Raw genomic sequence first — 19671 nt, 5'->3', positions numbered from 1 at the left:
CAGTTATGAGTTGGTTCTGACTCTGCAACACCTAACTACGTACTTATTTAGTCACCACACTCTTTTTGTATTTTTATTTTTTAACTTTTATTTATTTTGTTAATGAGAATATGAATGCAAAAGATAGACTAATTCAACAGGTTCATGACATTGAGTTGAGTAGCAGTTCTCACCATCATTTTCTGAGTTGTATCTCCCTCATTGACATAAACTAATATTTCAAGCTGACAATAGTCAATTCAATCCAATAGAGACAGTTCTGAAAGAGTATAAAACACAAAGCAGACCTTTTACTCAAGCCAATTAAAAATATGGTTCTGTTTTTAGGTGACTTCAGGAACTATTTTTGTTTAAGGTTTAAAGATTAGTTTGGGACAATAGTTTTAGGAATTCTGGAACCAGAAAAAGTCCATAGAAATGTTAAATTCTGTTATGTATTTTCTTCTTTTCCATCAAGTTTCTTCTGGAATTCTTGATCAAAATATTTAGTAATGAAAGCTTTTCTAGCCTCATGGCAAAGCAGGCATGGAGACAGTTTTGTGTCCTCTTTGTTTTGACTTTCCTCTTCCTCTATTGATGAATAGTGACCAGTTATTGTGCCTTGGATGGATATTTGTAAGCTTTGCAGTGAACTATGAGCTGTGTAGTGAACTGGGAGGCAGACAGAGCACTAAACATTTCTTTGCCATCTTGTTCTTGTTGTTAGGTACCATCAAGTTAGCTCAGACTCACAGTGACTCTGTTCCACAGAATGAAACTCTGTACCGTCCTCCATAATCTCTACTGTGCTCAAGCAGATTGCTCCAGTCGCTGTGTCAATCTGTCTTGTTGAGGGTTTCTTTCTTTCTTTCTTTCTTTTTTTTTCTGACCTTCTACTTTTCTAAGCATGATGTCCCTCCTCATAATATGCCCAGGCTATGTAAGACAAAGTCTCACACTCCTCTCTTTTCCGTCTGAAAACACTCTGGATTTATATTTTCCAGGATAAATAGTGGGAGTGAAATGGTATCTCATTGTGGTTTTGATTTGTATCTCTGATGGCTAGTGACGTGCCAGTGACGTGGAACACCATCTTTTCATGTGATTGGTGGCCATTTGAATGTCTTTGGTAAAATGCCTATCCAAGACCTTAGGCTATTTTAGCATTGGGTTGTTTTCTAGTTATTGGCTGTATCTCTATATTTGTCACTGGATTCTTATTGGTTATATGGCTTATGTAGATATTATAGTCAGTTGCTAGGCTATTAGCAATGTCTTTTTTATTTATTGGAAAGATGTTTATTTAGTAACAGCAACACTTAATATTTCAAGAAAAAGACAGATTGACCTTCCTCAAAACAGAATTAAGGAGTTCTCTATTATTCTCAGGTTAGATCTGAATCTATCATAGGTTGTTGTTGTTTATGTGCCATTGAATCCTTTGAGACTCATAGTGATCCTACGTAAAGCAGCCCTAAGTCCTTCTCTGTCCTATGCCTACCTCATTGTCTTTGACATCCCCACCTCTATTACCTCAGACACTGAGTCAATCCACCTCATAGAGGATCTTCCTCTCCTGCGCTGTCTGTCCACCCTCCCAAGCATGATGTCTTTCTCCAAGGACTAATCCCTCCTTGCAACATGCCCAAAGTATGTCAGATGAAGCTTCAGAATCATTGCCTCCAAGGATTAACCCTCTCCTGGACGAACCTGTTTTTTCACCTAGCAGTCCATCTTATACTCTTCTTTAATAAGTGTCAAAGTATACAAAAAATACTTTGAGGAAGATATCCATATTATTCTAAAACCAAAGTATTTTAAAGTAAAAAACAATTTAAAGATAGTAATCTTTTACAACAAAATACCCTGTTGTAGCTTTAGAATTATTACTACTTAAAAGATCAATATATTTATGTAAAATGCTTGTGAACAGTACAAACACTTAAAATTTATTCGGCTTCAGATTTGGGGGAGCAGTGTAAATAACCCCCCCCCACATTTATCTGAGCAATATGTCCAATACCCTTCAAGGATCTTCTGTTACAGCATTCGTCAAAACCCAGTGATCCAGTTCTCAAGTGCTGATGGCAATGCTTATGTTCTGCAAAGTTCTGAAAGAAGGTCATCATCTATAGCAAATACTAACATCCCTTAATTATTTTGCACCACATCCAATATTCCCTGAAAGAGATTTTTATACAAAAGTTGAAAATGTTCATTTTCTATCACAAAGTGAATTTACTTTTAAAATGGAGTATATACAGTTGCTTTCTTTTCACCAATATTTACAAGGGGTTGGTGTATGTGTAAATCTGCTCATATATGTAATACTTACATATATACCAAACATCTTCATTGATTCCACATCAGTTCTTAAGTTTGATATTAAAATATCTGATCATAGACCTTCCGAATGGCATCCACAGTGTTTAGTAGTGTACATATTTTATGTAGATAATATGTACATTATATAGGTTTTCGTCAACCACATAACATTAGCTTCCTTGAGTTGTGTCTTACATGCACATGTGAGTTGTTTGCATCTGCGGATTATATGTAACAACACAGTAGGCTTACCCCCCCATTTTTCTCAGATCCTTTAAAATATTCTATCTGTGTACTAGCAATGTCTTTTGATGAACAAAAGTTTTACATTTTTATGAGGCCCTATTATTTTGTCTTCTGCTACTTGTGCTTTTTGTTGTTATATTAGATTGTTCATTATTGAAAACTAGGCCAGATACGATTTTGTTGTTCTAAAAACTGGATGGCTTTGGTTTACATGTTAAGTTCTTAATTTGAAATAGTAGAGAACTTATTTTTTATATGAGAGTTTGTTTAGAACTTTTTTGGTTTTTTTTAAATTTATTTTTTTAAATAATTTTAATGAACATTTACAGAGAATTTGGATTTCCATTCATTCATTGCTGCACTTCTCCTCTGCCCAGCCCTCTCCCCCCGCCCCCCAGTTTGCTCCTTTCTTTCAAAAGTAAAAGAAAGACTCCCTCCCTGGTACACAATCCCCCCCGCACCCCTCCCACCGCCCCAAGTACATTCCACTATGCAACCTTAATTGTGGATTCTTGTTAGAACTTATTTTTTTTTTATATGAGTTTGTGGTGTTTTGTTTTTTTTTTTAATAGGGGGATCCTAACACCTAGAGATTATTGCTGTTTGTAACACAAAGTTCTTACACACAAACTCAAAACCAAACCTGATGTCATCCAGTTGATTTTCACTTATAGATATCTATAGAACAGAGTAAGGGTTCCCTCATAGGGTTTCCAGAACTGCAGTGTTTATGCAAACAGACCACTACATGTTTCTTCTGTGGAATGGCTGGTGGTTTTGAACCGCTAACCTTTTTAGTCAGTGGTCAAACACTTACCACTGTGCCACAAAGGCTCCTTTAAAGTCTTTCAGAGTAGATGAAATGAAGTCACATTTAGGGAATTTGTTCTTAGGCAATAAAAAATGTGAAGTAAGTTTAGCAGGATTACCTGTAGTGGTGACTGTGTGTGTAGAGACCCGTGACAGAAACACACAAAGAATACTAAGATACTGTCTTTGAAGAGAGCTGTTACGTTATGCTGTAGTAATGTTTTGGCTGATATAACCTTCACCTAACACTTCTTTTAAAACAAAATTTATTCTCACTGTTAGGGCATTTCTTTCATTTTTTACTGTAATCACTTCTATCTCCTTCTCCCTTCCCTGCCTTGCTTATTTGCATGCTTATTTTCTTTCTTCTGTAAAGTGCTGGACTGTGAGTTGAGTTTTGACACATAAGAGGTTGGAATGCAAGGAAAGGATTATGTTTTGTAGGAAGTCCATGGAGAAAATTCTTCATGCGTTACATTAGCCTCAAAGGAAATCAGTGGCTTTAAAAGCAGTAGTTGTTATTTGGAGAATATGTCCATCCTGCTAAGTTAAACTAGGGAACTCTAGTGAGGTAGGCTGTAGTCAGTAGAGCTCTTAACCCAAAGGCGGTGCCTCTCTGGCACTTTGAGCTTACCAACCACTCAAAGGGACAGATGGACATCTGTGTGATCTACAGCCTACTGAAGGAATCCAAGGGAGGGGCAGCTATGAATTGGTTCAATGGCAATGAGAGGAGAGAGTTAAATTGTTATTGAAGAAAAAAGACTGTAGGTCATAAATTATTTCAGAACTAGAATTCCCATTATGTTTTAATGATGTTCATACCTTTTTCTATATTTCTAAGTGGTTTCAGGTTTTCTGTTTAATGTAATATAAAAGGAATGAGGCTTCTGAGGTTAGTGCTTGCTCTTACTGGTATTACGAGTGGAATCATACTGTTCTGTTCTTTCTAGATACTTGGAAGACAAGACTGCTGAATTGGAACGAGTAAACAAACTCAAGCAATGCTTAAAGAAGGACTGGGAAAGGAGTGCTGAGATCAAGAGGCAACGGGACCTAGAGGAGAAGGCTTTTGAGAGGTAATATCTAATTTGAGCCAATTTTTTAAAGTTTTATTTTATAAATAAAATAAGATTATGCCCTTCATTTTCTGGGGGCCACTAGCTTCTTGAATTTTTAAGTTGTAAATTATCTTTGGGGGTATTAACTGTTAATCAGCAGTGTGTTCTCAACAGTTGTGTCAGAAAAGTAGAGGTTCATCCACATGGCAAAGCATCAAACACAGATGCTTTGGAGCTGCTATTCCCTGCCTGTGTGACCTCGGGTAAATGATCTGTTTCCTGTGGGTTTGACTCAGAGGGTGAGCGGAGGTCAGACTTGTAGGAAAACCTCTCATCAGGTTCTTTATTTACTGAAGACTGAGGCGATCTTTTTTTTTTTTTAAAATCTATATATCTTAACAATGTGCTGACTTTAGAGCTGGGCCTCTAGCTTTTGATGACTGCTTTCCTCCTCTTCTCCTCAGGGCTTCAAACAAGCTGTTCCTCCTGGACCAGTGTGAGTCACACAAGCGCTGCAAGCAGTGTCAGAGGCGTGTGTCCAACGTGGGCCAGAGCAACCTGTGGCCCCTGAACAAGCACCTTTATGGCTCCTGGTTGCTTGTGTAAAACTCAAAGTTTGGACTTGGGTTTCCTGGGGAAAGTTTTTATCTTTTAGAAATTTAGGATGATTATGAACTGCATATGTATAACTCAGAGGGAAAAAGGATTATATAAGTTTGCAGCTTTCAGGGTTATGTTTTAACCTCTTATTGAGTTAATGCAGCCAGATTATCCTTTTGCGTTTGTCTCTCCCCCACTAACTCAACTTGTATCAGATGGAAGTGAAATTGTCAGAGTGGTGATGAAGACTAGAATGCTTCTACCACAGGAGTTGGGAATGTGAGAGCTTCATCCTGGCTCCTGGCCTTTGGATTCTCAGGCTGAGGTGTCACTGGCCCAGCCCTGCCATTTCCTCTGTGGCTTTGTGTAAGAAACGTCATTTTCCCCCTCCTTACCTTTAACGAGTATTTTCTAAATAAATATTTGCTAAGTGCATGATGCATGCTTATTCCTTATGGAAAGTTTTACTATTCTTTCCTGAATGGCCCCCGGCTTTTCTGAAGACATAAGTATGTGTGACATCATAGAGATAGGTTGAGTTTTTTGCCTCGAGTGTTCAGACCGGTGTTTCCTGAGCTTTCCAGTTGATAACACACCTGCAATATCACTCCCTTGTGATCTCCTAGTCAGTCATTATGTTGTCCAAACACTTCTACACCATGGTCGAGTGTTTATTCACATGTGTATTCTGAGAGAGCTTAGCTTGCTTGGCAGGTGCCACTGTCTTTCATTGGTTCACCTTCATCCAGTCTTAAATATGTGCTGTTTATTGTTGCGACTGTTGTTAGGTGCCTTCATAATGACCTTCATTGCTTCACATTCATTCATTCTTATGTATGTGCTGTTGCTGTTAGATGTCATCAAGATGACCCTTTACTCACCAGAACACAAGATTGCTGGATATCTGCGATCACTGTTATGTTACGAACACTGTGTCAGTCTGGCTCACTGAGGGTCTTCCTGCTCTCTGCTGACCCTCTTCTTCTCAAGCATGATGCCCTTCTGAAAGCATGCCCAAAGTATCTAAGACAAAAATCTCACCATATTGGCTTTCCAAGAGCATTCTAGCTGTACTTCTTCCAACACAGATTTCTTGTTTTTCAGGAAGTCCATGGTATATCCAATACTCTTTCCTAATACTTAAATTCAAAGGCATGAATAATTCTTTAGTGTCTGTTATTCATTGTCAAGCATATATGGTGACTAAAGATACCATGGTTTAAGTCAAATATATTGATCTTTTGCACCAGATTTGCCCAATGTAATGTTTCACTGGATTTATTGACTGCTGCTTACTGTAATTTTATGAATTATACTTTTTTAAAAAAAAATGGAAAGTTATAGAATTCTCTGGAGCCTCTTCAACTTTTTTATGTTGCCACCTCCTCTGGCACGATCAGAAGATCAATTCATGGAGATTCAGTCATCATCAACCAATGTAGAAAATAATAACCCTTTGATGGGACTCTTAACTGACCTGACATCTATACTGTTACACTCTTAGAGTACTTTTTGTCTCTAATATATAAAACTGATAACCAAATTTTTTGTTAGCCCAACCCTTTTAGCTAAACTATGTCTCCTCCTAAATAAATATTAATTACTAGCAGTAAGTTTGGTTATTCCTAGAATTACAACACTTCCCGACCAGCCTATAGTATTTCCTGTTCTTTCAGTAGATGGAAAATATGGAGATGCTTTCTAAAAAATACGCATTATAGTTTGTACACAATTAGGCTATTACTAGACCTCTGAGGCCATACATTAAGAACACGTGCTTTAGATGTCTTTGCTACATCATTACTGCAAGCTTACCGATTGTCATGAAGTTGATTCTGATGCATAGTGAAACTTCGTCAGGTTTCCAGGGCTGGCACAGTGACTATAGCAATGGGCTTGAGCATATCAGAGATTGTGAGACTGGGGCAAGAGAATACAATCTGGGCATACTTGTTCTGAGACAAATTTGTTCACCTGGCAGCCCATAATATATTTCATATTCTTCTCCAATACAATAATTTAAAGAATAAAATTTTTCTCTGATCTTTTTAATTCATTGTCCAGCTTTTGCACATATACAAGTAACTCTCAATAGGCATACTTTAGTCTTCAAAGTGCTATCTTTGCTTTTTAACAATTTAAAGAAGTCTTTTGCAGCAGATTTGGCCAATGCAATCTTGGTTAAAAGCAGTGAATATCAGAAAGATGTTTACTTGTGTTTTATTTACTATGCAAATGCTTTTGATTATGAGTATCACAGAAATTGTAGATAATATTGAGTAGAAAAGAAATTACAAAACCTGTTATCATGCTCATGTGGAACCTGTACACAGAATGAAAGTTGTTTCAGGTTGCTCTTGCACTTATCCTGCTCCAGTCCTGGAACCATTCTTTTCTCCAATGAGCTTTGGTTCCTATTAATGGAGAATGGTATTAAGCAATCATTACCTGGGCTCTAGATGTGCAGCTGGGATGTCATTACTTCAGGACTTCCTTTTGTTTTCTGAAGATGGATTAGCAATCTTTCTCACACATACATAAATATATTTACATCTCTATTTCTATTGACTCTATACTGACACTACTTTTTATCCCAAATCCTAGTTTATTTTTTCCTTCCATATTTGTATGCTCCATCTAACAATAAAAGTGTAATTTACATTATATAGAATGCAGTCTTAGGTAAACCTTCAGGTTTGATCACCCTGCTGTCTTCTTGTGCCCTATTTTGCATGGACATTTGTGCCAGGCTGCTACTGTGGAGAGGAGTACTGAATATACCATGCACTATCAAAAGAATAAATTAGTGTCTTGGAGGAAATACAACCAGGGTGGATAATGTTTGACTTTAAAAAAAATTATTTAACAACCAAAATAATAGAAAGAGTGTTATAATCATATAGCAGGGTGGTTCCCAGGACCAGAATTGCTGGATTAAAACTTCAGTTCTGCTGTTATTAATGGAACACTGCATGGTTTAAAATCAGGAAGGGTATGCCTCAGGATTGTTGACTTTCTGCATTATCTATTCAATCTGTATGCTGAGCAAATGATTTGAGGAGCTGGACTACACAAAGAACAATGTGCATCAGAATTGCACCTGAAGCACTTGCTGCAGAAGATCAAAGAGTACAGCCCTCAATATAGATTACATCTCAACACTAAGAAAACAGAAATCCTCACTACTGGACCAATAGAAAACATCATGATAGATGAAGATTGACATTGCCAAGGTGTGGTGTTAAGGGTTTATTGTCCAAAATGCCTTCCTTAACCATTGACTTAATTTGCCATGTGGAAGGGTGGGTATATGCAACTAGGCTATCCACAACAGTTTGGCTAGTTTTACCAATCCAAAAGGGGATCTGGCTAGTCTCAGCATTAAATTGTGCAAATCCAGCAGCAGAAGAGAAGGAATATCACTGCCAGCAAAGCAGCAGCAAAAGATTGTAATTCATCCTTTAGGACCAGAGATTTGCCCCAGCTAGAGGCTTATGGGAGCAATAGTCCAAGCAGCTAGAGAACCAGAGACCTGACATGAGAGAGAGAGGGCCTTGGGACTGCTACACCACTGGACCAGAGTTAAGAGGCGTTTGTTAGAGGACTCAGGGACAGGGCAGGAGGAGAGCCAATACTGGCAGGACTGAGAACTTTGTAATGGTGGCCCACAGCTGTGAGGCTCAAGGCCTGCAAGCACATTCTGGAAATGGTCCTGTCTATAGTCTGCTATTGTTGTTGCTATGTGCCATTGAGACACCCGCAACTCATAGCAACCCTATGCATGTTAGCTCTGAACTCTGCCCTATCCTGAGTTAATCTCATCGTCTCTGACAGACCTAATCCCATTTCTCCAGTCACTTAGACAATCCATCTCATCCTGGGTCTTCCTCTCCTGCATTGCCCCTCTCCAAGGTCTAGCCCCTCCTGGCCATGTACCTGAAGTATGTGAGATGGAGCTTTGAAATTCTTGCCTCCAGGGAGCAGCCTGGTTTTACCCTCTCCAGGACAGACCTGTTTGTTCTCCTGGCAGTCCACGGTATGCTCAACACTATTCTCCACCACCGCAACTCAAAGGCATCTATCTTTCTATCCTAATATTGTCCAGTTCTCTAATGCATAGCAAATAATTGTGAAGACCATGACCTAGATCAGATGCACCTTAGTTTCCAGACTAAGCATATACTTTTTATAAGAAACATAAACGGCAACTATACACACGAACTTCACCTAATGGTCTACATTGGAATTAGAATACATCTGCAGAAGAAATCTCTCTAGAGAAGCTCAATATCAGCTGTGAAAATTAGGCCAGGTGCTGATTGTGGAACAGACCATCAACTACTCATATGTGAATTCAAACTGAAGCTAAAGAAAATTCAATCCAATTCACAAGAACCAAAGTTTGACCTCATGTTTATCCCACCAGAATTTAAAGACTATCTAAGGAACAGGTTTGAAGCCTTAAGAGACATTGGTCACAGATAAGAAATCACTGTATCGGAAGGAATTGGCAGACACAGAATTTATGGTGCTGAAGGAAGAAGTTCAGGCTGTTTTGAAGGAAATAGAAAAATATAAGGCCCCAGGAATATATGGTATACCAATTGACATATTTCAGCTAACAGATGCTGCCCTGGACGTGCTGACCAAGTTATGCCAAGAAATCTGGAGAACAATCACTTGGCCAACTGACTGGAAGAGATCTATGTTTGTTTCCATTCCAAAGAAGGGTAAATCAACAGAGTGTGGAAACTATAGAACAATATCATTGATTTCACATGCAAGCAAGATTCTACTGAAGATTATCCAAAAATGACTGGAACAGCACATCAGCAGAGAACTACCAGAAGTCCAGGCTGGGTTTAGAAGGGGTCATGGTACTAGGGATATTGTAGCTAATATTAGATAGATCTTAGCTGAAAGCAGGGAATACCAGGAGAATGTCTGTGTTTCATTGACTATGCAAAGGTGTTTGACTGTGTGGATCATAACAAACTGTGGCTGACTCTGAGAAGAATGGGAATCCCAGAACACTTGATCGTGCTAATGCAAAACCTATACTTGGACCAAGAGGCAGTCGTCAGAACAGAGCAAGGAAACACTGCATGCTTTAAAATTGGGAAGGGTGTACACCAGGGATGTGTCCTATCCCACACCTTTTCAACCTGTATGCAGAACAGATTATCCAAGAGACTGGGCTCTATGAGAAATGTGGCAACAGGATTTGTGGAAGATCTATCAACAATCTACGTTATGCAGATGACACAACTCTGCTTGCTGAAACTGAGGAGGACCTGAAACGCTTGCTGCAGAGGGTCAAGGCCACAGCCTTCAGTATAGATTGATGCTCAATGTCAAGAAGACAAAGATTCTCACCACTGGACCAACTGGCAGCATCAGGATGGATGGTGAAGAGATTGAGATTGTTAACAACTTTAGTCTGCTTGGCTCCACAGTGAACACTCTTGACACCAGTAGCCAGGAAATTAAAAGATGTATTGCGATGGGAAAGTCTGCTGTTAGGGACCTCTTCAGGGTACTGAAGAGCAATAGTGTCTCTCTGGAGACTAAGGTACGTCTGATACAGGCCATGGTCTTTGTACTTGTTACGCATCATAGAGTTGGACAATGACTAGGGAAGATAGAGAATTGAAGCCTTTGAGCTGTGGTGCTGGAGAAGAGTGTTGAGGATACCATGGACTGCTAGGAAAACAAACAGGTTCATCCTTGAGAGGGTTAAACGTGGTGGCTCTTTGGAGGCAAGGATTCTGAGGCTTTGTCTAACATACTTTGGACATGTTGTAAGGAGGGACTGGTCCTTGGAGAGGGACATCATGCTTGGTAGGGTTGAGGGACAGCACAGGAGGGGAAGATCCTCTATGAGGTGGACTGATTCAGTGACTGGGGTAATCGGGATGGGAGTGTCAGAGACAATCCGATTGGCACAGGACAGAGCAGAGTTTAGGGCTGTTGTACATAGGGTGGCTATGAGTCGCAAGTGACTGGACAGCACATAACAACAAACAACAACTATGCCAAAAGAACTCCTTAAAGGAAGAGTGTTGGTATTAGTTATGTCCTGTTGAATAGAAACCAATTCAAAGCTGACCCTCAAGGGGATTTTCAGAAGCTGGAAATTATAAAGGGAGGAGTGTGGGTAATTGCCCATTTTCTCTCAAGGAGCAGCTGGTAGTCTCCAATCATTTGCCTTTGAGTGAGTTGGCAGTTCAATACCTTACCACTAGGACACTATAACTTCCTTAAAGGAATAGTACTGGTATCAAATGCATAGAGTATGAAATGAGTGTACTTAAATATTTTTATATTTAGGAGTGTGCCAACTTACAGTTCAGTTTTAGTCACAATTACTACTTCCAAAACAAATAAGATCAAAAGAAAGCATTAAAGGATAGAAAAAGAAATACAAGGGAGCTCTGGTGGCCTACTGTCAAGAAGCTGCACTGCAATCCCAGAGGTACGTGGTTTGAATCCACCAGCTGCTCTGCTGGAGAAGGAGGGGCAATCTCCTCCTGTACCAGTTAGATCCGATTTGACGGTACACACACACACACATACAAAAAAAAAAAAAAAAAAAAAAAAAAAAAAAAAAAAGAAATACACATATGTGAATCACAGAGAACAAAATAATGAAGCCAGCAGTTTATCTGAATAAAACAATAATTACATTAAATGAAAGTTAACTAAGCTGTTTCGTTATAAGTCAGACTGGGCTAAAAAACCCTCGAGATTTTCCAAGGGCTTTAACTAAAACACAAGGACACAAACCCACAGCCATTGGGGTACCCCTCTATCAGGCTTCGAAGGCTGTAAATATTAACCAGTGCAGAAAGTCTTCTCTTGATGAGCAGGAGGTAGATATTAACCCATCGCCAGCAGGTATTGGTAGGTTCCGACTTTCCAGTGGGTTTTCAGAGGCACTGGAGGGGATTGGCCTTTCTTCCGCGGAGCCGTTGGTGGATTCGAATGGCTTTCTTTCCCGCCCTACCTATCCCATAACTCTTTTGAGCCCCTTCCAGGCTTTCTGAACCCCGTGTCTTGAGTCAGTCTCCATCTCTTGGTAGAAAGAGGAGATGCTCCTGGACTATCTTTAGTCTGAGAATTGTTTTCATCCGCACAGTGTTGTGACGTATGTGGAGGCGGGGTTTACACGTCCCTGATCGGTGTTTGATTTATCTAGGGGCTCTAAAAAAGCTTGGGTTGGAGGGGGGCATGGCCAAGTGCGTCCTGGCTTCCTCGGATGTTGGCAAGCACTGTGTCCCTCTGCTGCTGCGCTGCCTCCCGCTGTGGCCCTCTGTCCTCTGCCCTGCAGCCTGCAGCCGCTGCAACCTCTTGCCTTGTAATGGTACTGGTTTTGTAATTAGGTCACAATCTTAACATAGTTCTTTCTGTGGTGGTCTTGGTCATAAGTTTATGAAGGGCCACGAAGATTATGGTTTGGCACAGCACGACTGTTTACTCATTACCTCTCCACCAAAAGCCCCCACAAGAACGGTTAACCAGGCCACAGAAATGTTCAATTGAAATCGTCAGACGTTTTACCAGAGTTATGATGTAGATGGGACAAACAGAGGTGCACTTTCTGTTGACTTAAGTGTTACTGAACTGAAGAATTGCTGCCTCTAAATTCTATTTCCTATTTCAAGGCTGCTCCTTGAAGGTAAGAATTCTGAAGCTCAATCTGACATACTTTAGGCATGTTTCAAGGAGGGGCCAGTCCCTGAAGAGCGACATGCTTGGAAGGGTGGAAAGACAGCGTATGAGAGGAAGACCCTCGATGACATGGATTGACTCAGTGTCTGGGGTAATGGGAGTAGGTGTGTCAGAGACAGAGAGGTTGAGAGCTGTTGTACACAGGGTTGCTATGAGTCACAGGCGACTCGATGGCACATAACAATTCTGCTTACTATTACTCAACTTTATAGTAAAATTTTTATTGTGGTGGTTATATGCCATCAAGTCTACTACAACTCATAGCGACCCTATGAACGACAGATGGGAACCTTGATCTATCCGGCACCATCTTCTCCAGTTCCTACAGTCACCGAGTCAGCCCATCTTGTTGAGAGTTTTATTCTTTCTCTAGTTCTCCACTTTTCCCACCATGATGTGTTTTCCCAAGGACTGGTGCCTCCTGAGAGAACCTGTCAAAAATATGCGATATTTCACCATCCTTGCTTCTAAACATCCTGGGTGAACTTCCTTCAAGACAGACTTGCTTGTTCTTTTGTCAGTCCAAGGGATGGATATTCAGTTGTTGTTATGTGCTGTGACTCATAGCGACCCAATGTACAACAGCTCTGAACTCTGCTCTATCTTAAGCCATTGTCATTGTCTCTGACATAACTACCCACATTACTCCAGTCACTGAGTCAATCTCTCCAGGGTCTTCTCTCTTGCAGTGTTGCTCCACCCTTCCAAGCATGATATCCTTCTCTAAGGACTGGTACCTCCTGGCAACATTTCCAAAGTATGTGACAGAGTTTAAAAATCTTGCTTTTAAGGAACTACCAGTTTACACCCTCTCTCTGCAGGACAGAGACCTGTTTCTTTTCTTAGCAGTTCATAGTATGTTCTATACTCTAGCACCATGACTCAAAGGCATGGATTCTTCTGTCATCTGTAGTCATTGTCCAGCTCTTTGATGGACAGCAAATAATTGCAAAGACCATAGTTTGGATCAGTTGCATCTTAGTCTCTATACTGACATTGTTGCTCTTCACTATTCAGGAGATTTTCCCAATGCAACTTCTCTTTTGATTTCCTGACTGCTCATTCCAAGAGCGTTGATTGTGGAGCCAAGCAAACAAAAGCTGTTAACAATTTCAATCTCTTCACCATCCATCACGATGCTGCCAATTGGCCCAGTGGTGAGAATCTTTGTTTTCTTGATGTTGAGCTTCAATCCATATTGAAGGCTGCAGTCCTTGACCTTCTGCGGCAAGCGCTTCAGGTCCTCCTCAATTTCAGCAAGCAGGGTTATGTCACCTGCATAATGCAGGTGTTGATGAATGTTCCTCCAATCCTCATGTCACATTCCTCCTCATACAGCCCAGCCTCTCAAATTATCTATTCTGAATCTCTCTTATTTCTTATTTTGTTGAAATTTATTAGAAAAAGATGTTGAATTTTTCAAATGCTTGTTCTACATTGATTGCTATGATCATGGGGTTATTTTGTTACTTCATGTGGCAAATTATATTGATGGTTTTTCTAATGTAAAAGCCACATTTCAATACCTGATATAAATCCAACTTGATCATGACATAATTTTCTTATTAAATTTTATTAATTTTAATTAACATTTACAGAGATTTTGGGTTTCCATTCATTCCTTAATTGTTGCACTATTTCCTCTACCCTCACCCCCCCAGTTCGTTCCTCTTTTATTTTCCCCCTTGAAAGTCTCTTTTAATTGTCCATTGCCACAGTGTTTGTCAAAACCAGTTCTGATTAATCTCCTTTGTCAGTGTGTCCTTTGCCATTCCCTATAACTGCTCCCCGAGAGAGACTTCACCCTGATTCATAAGGAAAATGGGACAGTGTATTCTCTTAGCTACTTCCTGTTGAAAAGGGACGCTATAGGTTTCAGGGTGAAGATCTTCTCTCACTACTCTAAAGGGCCCCTTTGGCAATAGGAAACACGTAGACTATTGTGGAGATTGATTTTGGAATTTAGATGCACTGTTATCAATTGTGCTTAGCCGTACATGTTCATATCCTTGAAGATGTGTCATGGGACTGTTGCAGCCTAGAAGACACAAATTTAACTACCAAGTAAAAAGTACATGAGTCAAAAATTAAAAGCAATAATATTCCAAGTAGAGGTTCTAACAGTAGCACAAATCAAGTTACAGAGGGAAGGTAGTTCTTACAATAAAAGGCTTATTGACTAGCACTTTGTCTATTATAGTATAAAGGTTAGGAACCACAAGATGTAAAGGTTCAACTATGTCATTTATTGTTCTTAAGTCCTGGAGGAAATTCCATCTACCACTGGGTTGTTTTATAGCTCGGAAGTCTGCATGCAAGGCAGAGGTGAAGTTAGGAACTGTTTATGAGGTTTTCCGTCAATTCCAACAACTAAGGAATAGTGAGAAGAGTTGGGACCTCAGAAGGCTTTTAGGCCCAAATAGTAGGCTCTTGTGTCCAGGAGAAAATGAATATACTTATCAGTAATGTTAATGCTCACCCACAGCTCTTCTGGGAGGATCTAAATCATTGAAGTGTCCTCCTTTGTTTCCAGCTGGGAGCTGGGGCCTGTCAGTCTGGTCAGCCATGAGGACCTGATGTGGGCCACCCTTGGCCAAGTGTCCTTCTGATCATGACATAATTTTTAAAAAGCATGACATTGGTTCTTACTGGCTGGGATTTTGCTGAGATTTTTTGCATACATATTCATGAGGGATATGGTCTGCAATTTTATTTTCTTAGGAGAGTTGTTGCCTGGATTTGGAATCAGAGTTATGCTTGCTTCATAGAAGAAATTTAGGAATATTCCACTTTTTTCTATATTCTGAAATAACTTGAGTAAAATTGGTGTCAGCCTTTCTCTGAATGTTTGGTAGAATTCACTGGTGAAACCACCTGGCACAAGACTTTTGTTGATAGGGAATGTTTTTGTGGAATGTTAAAATTCTTCTTTTGAAGAGTCTGTCTTTGCTAAGTTCGGTAGACAATTTGTTTCTTAAAATGTGTCCCATTTCCTTTTGGTTTTCCAGTTTGTTGAAATATGGTTGTTCATAGTATTCTTTTATGCTTTTGATTTCAGTCAATCTTGTTGTGAATCAACCATTTCACTTATTTGTAATATTTATATATTCTTTTTCTTTGTTGATTTGTCAGTGACTTATTACTTTTATTAATCATTTCAACATGTTTTACTAGTTGTCCTTCAATTTTTACAAGAATGGTCTTATGCAGTATTTGTCCTTATGAGACTGAGTTCACTCAGCATAATGCTCTCCAGCCTCTCACAAGTTATGTAATATTTTTCAAAATCATTGCTATTGAGTGCTGTATAATATTCCATTGTGTGAATGTATCACAATTTCTCAATCTGTTCTGTTGTGGTTGGCCATTTGGACTGTTTTCATCTTCTTTTTATGATGAATAATGCTACTGTGAACATTGGTGCACAAATCTCCATTTATGTGTCATTTTTAATTTCGTTGGGTTATATTCCTAGTAGTAGAATAGCTGGGTCATATAGAGTTTCTATGTCCAACTTTTGAGGAAATGCCAAACTGTCTTCCAGAGTAGTTGCACCATTTTACAATCCTACCAACGTGTATGAGAGGTTCCACCTCTCCACATCCTCTCCAACATTTATTGCTTGTTGCCCTACTAAACTTTGCTACTATTACTGGGGTGAGATTGTATCTCATTGTGGTTTTGATTTGCATCTCTCTTACTGCTAGTGATTTTGAGTATTTCTTCATGTGTCTGTTGGCCACCTGAATGCCTTGTCTGTGAAAAGTCTTTCCATGTCTTTTGCCCATTTTGTAATTGGGTTATTAGTCTTTTTCTTCTGGAGGTCTAGGAGCATTTGATTGCTCTTTTCTTGATATATTTCCCATATCCTTTTTTTTTTAGTCTGTCTTTGTGTGTCTAATATGTGTCACTTGTAGACAACATAGTGATAGGTCATGTTTTTTGATCCACTCTGCTACTCTTTCTCTCTTACTGATGCATTTAAGTCATCATTCCACATTCTGTGTAATTATAAAGAATGCTGTTGTTATTGTATACTGTTGGTTGGATCTGAATGATAGGTGACCCTCTAGCAGGTTTTCAGAGGCTGTAATTGTATGAGAGGAGATTGCATATCTATCTTGCTCAGAGCAACTGGTGGATTTGAACTTTGCTTCTTTGAGTTGGCAGTGCTGCTCCTTACCACTAGGCCACCAGAGCTCCCTAGGTATAGTTTTATTGCTGACATTTTTGTGTACCCATTGCTGATTTCTTTGTTTCATCTACTTTTCTATGCTGAGTTTCTTTTGTTTATGGCTTGTATGATAATTTCTTTCATTGCTGTTGTTTTTCTATTTACTAAAGCTTTATGATTTTAATTTTCTTCTTTTTATTTTGATGATGATGTGTGTACTGTTGAGTTGGAACCAGTCCATAGCTGATCCTTCTCCAGTGGATAAATCCTTAAAGGCAGTAAATTGCATGGCTGGAGATTTCCTATCTTTCTCCATGGAGCAGCTGGTGGATTCCAACTGCATTTCTTTGGATTGGCAGAGCAATTTCTTGCCACTAAGCCACTAGAACGTCTTTTAGTTTTCACAAATTCTCTTAATTTTAGTGTATCAGGACATGTCCTAATTCCAACATCATATTTGAGGGATAACGTTTTAGGCCATAATTTTTCTGGTTAGCAATTTTTATTTTTTTACTACTTTATAGACATTATTTCATTGTCTTCTTGATGACAGTAGTTTCTGCTGAGAAATCAGAGCTTAGTCTTATTAATTTTTCACTTTTCCTGAGCTGTTTTCATTATTTTTTTCTTTGATTTTGAAAAAATTTATTATGCTAGTTCTTGATTATTTGAGGGGGATGGGGTACACTAATTTCTTGAATGCATATTTTATATTATTTGGGAGGTTTTCTCACAGCAAATTTTCAGTTATTTCCTCTGGGTTGTTTTGGTTGGTCTTTTTGTTCTTCTGTTCCAGAGTTTAATTACATGTAAATTATTTCTCTTGATAGTGTCCCACAAAATTCTTAAGCTTTTTTGTGTTTTCCTTCTTTCTTTATTCTGATTATTCCTTTAATAAATTAGCATTGAAGGATTTATATTCCATCACACAAATTATGTGTTCCAATTTTTCAATTCTGCTCTTTTGCTTTTTCCAATGTATTAACATATTTTTTTAATTTTTATTATTATTTTTTTTGTGTGTGTACTGTCAAATCAAATCTGACTGGTACAGGAGGAGATTGTCCCTCCTTCTCCAGAAGAGCATCTGGAGGATTCTAATCGAATGTCTCTGGAATTGCAGTGCAGCTTCTTGCCACTAGGCCACCAGAGCTCCCTATTTTTTTTTAATTTTTATCTTACTATTCTGCTTCTTAATTTGTGGCTTTTGTAGGACTTCTAATTTTCCATTTATTTTATATGTTTGGTCTTACATTTTTAAAAATTCTATGTTTTCTTTGATCTTTTTGTCTAACCATTGAAATAAAAGATTATTCTTCTGATTTCTTCATCACTGAGTTCCAATAGCATTTCTTCTTCTAAAAAAGATTTTCATCTTCTGTATTTTGATTGCTTGTTTGCCCTCTTCCTGTTTTGTGTATGTATAGTTTAAAGTTACCTGTTGCCTCTGAGTCACTGTGGTACTGTAGTCTTTATACTGCTCTATTTTGTTATATCCAATTGAGCTATGCAGATGTGAAATGCAGCTTGCTAATTTGGGAATTCTTAGTTTTTCACTTGGGTCTTCTGGTTGGTGTAATGGAGAGTGTGAGTTTCTCTGCTGTTTCTGCAAAGCTTCTGAGCACAGACTGGGTCTCAGGTTGTAAAAGGCCTTGATTCATGTGGGCTATTAGTCCTATGGAGCAGTTTCTTCCTTGAGTCCTTGATTTCTTTCATTGTCTTTTACTCCAGTGGAGTAGAGACCAGTTGTTTCTTAGATGACCAATCACCAGCTTTTTTAGATGCAGAAAACTAGGCTAGAGACATTAACTTTATGAACTGTTATGCCAATTGACTAAGTTATTCCAGCATACTGTGCTTCTAAGCCTTCCAACTCATCCAGTTTATGGATTTGTTTGGATATGCCTAGGAAATACCTATAATTATGCCACATGGTTTTTATTATATCTATGGATATATACACTGCATATACAAATACATATTTAAATATGGTTACAGATATATTCACACCTAATACTATGCACTCATATATTCTGTTCTAAAAAGATAAATGCATACACTTCTACTTATGTAACCACATTTTTACTTTTGGATGTTATTACTACTGTTGAAAAATTGAAGCTGTTAACATATTTATTGAAATTTTTCTTTTTTCTTATGTATTTCTTAGTGTCTTCATTATTTTAGTCAAATTTTGCAGACTTCATCTTTATTTAATATCATTTTCCCCCATACCAAAATAACAAGTCTACTTGATGAGATAAATTGACACAGCGGTTATAACAGTATGATCAAGCAGCAGTTGTACATATGGTTCTGGAACAAGCTGTGTTCTATTGTACATAGGGTTGCTATGAGTTGGAGTTGACTTGACAAACAAGAAAACTACCTAAAGAGCTATTCTCTTTCCCTTCTTCTTCCGTTCTTCTTGACGTTGTGTACCATTGAGTCTGAACTGATGACCCATAGCTAACTTTCCAGTGGGTTTTCAGAGTTGGTAAATTACATAGGAAGAGATTGCCCATCTTTCTCTCATGAAACAACTGGTGGATTTGAACTGTAAGCTTTCTGTATTGTAGTGCAGATTCTTTCAACTAGGCCATAAGAACTCCCTTCTTCCACCCTTAGAAACCATCAAATCATGTTTCATGTGTATATAATATTCCCAACTTTTTCTAATAATGATACTATATAATATTATTAACTTTTATGATTGACTTATTTCACTCAGCATAATGTTCTCCA

The 19671-nt window shown here is 38.6% G+C and overlaps 1 protein-coding gene across 2 annotated transcripts in view; it reads left to right on the top strand.

Moving 5' to 3' along the window:
* CCDC81 (coiled-coil domain containing 81) overlaps positions 1 to 5027 on the top strand; it is a 55360-nt gene extending 50333 nt beyond the window's left edge. For both annotated transcript variants that reach the window (XM_006895260.1, XM_006895259.1), the window contains 2 exons: positions 4314 to 4439; positions 4886 to 5027. In XM_006895260.1, the coding sequence (XP_006895322.1) occupies positions 4314 to 4439; positions 4886 to 5027 (268 nt within the window). The remainder of the gene's footprint in view (positions 1 to 4313; positions 4440 to 4885) is intronic.
* The last annotated feature ends 14644 nt before the right edge of the window (positions 5028 to 19671 follow it).

The sequence above is a fragment of the Elephantulus edwardii genome, unplaced genomic scaffold, assembly GCF_000299155.1.
Source record: "Elephantulus edwardii isolate Elephantulus edwardi_28Jun2011 unplaced genomic scaffold, EleEdw1.0 scaffold00163, whole genome shotgun sequence".
NCBI classification, from domain to species: domain Eukaryota; kingdom Metazoa; phylum Chordata; class Mammalia; order Macroscelidea; family Macroscelididae; genus Elephantulus; species Elephantulus edwardii.
This window is presented reverse-complemented; position numbering and strand designations above follow the sequence as displayed.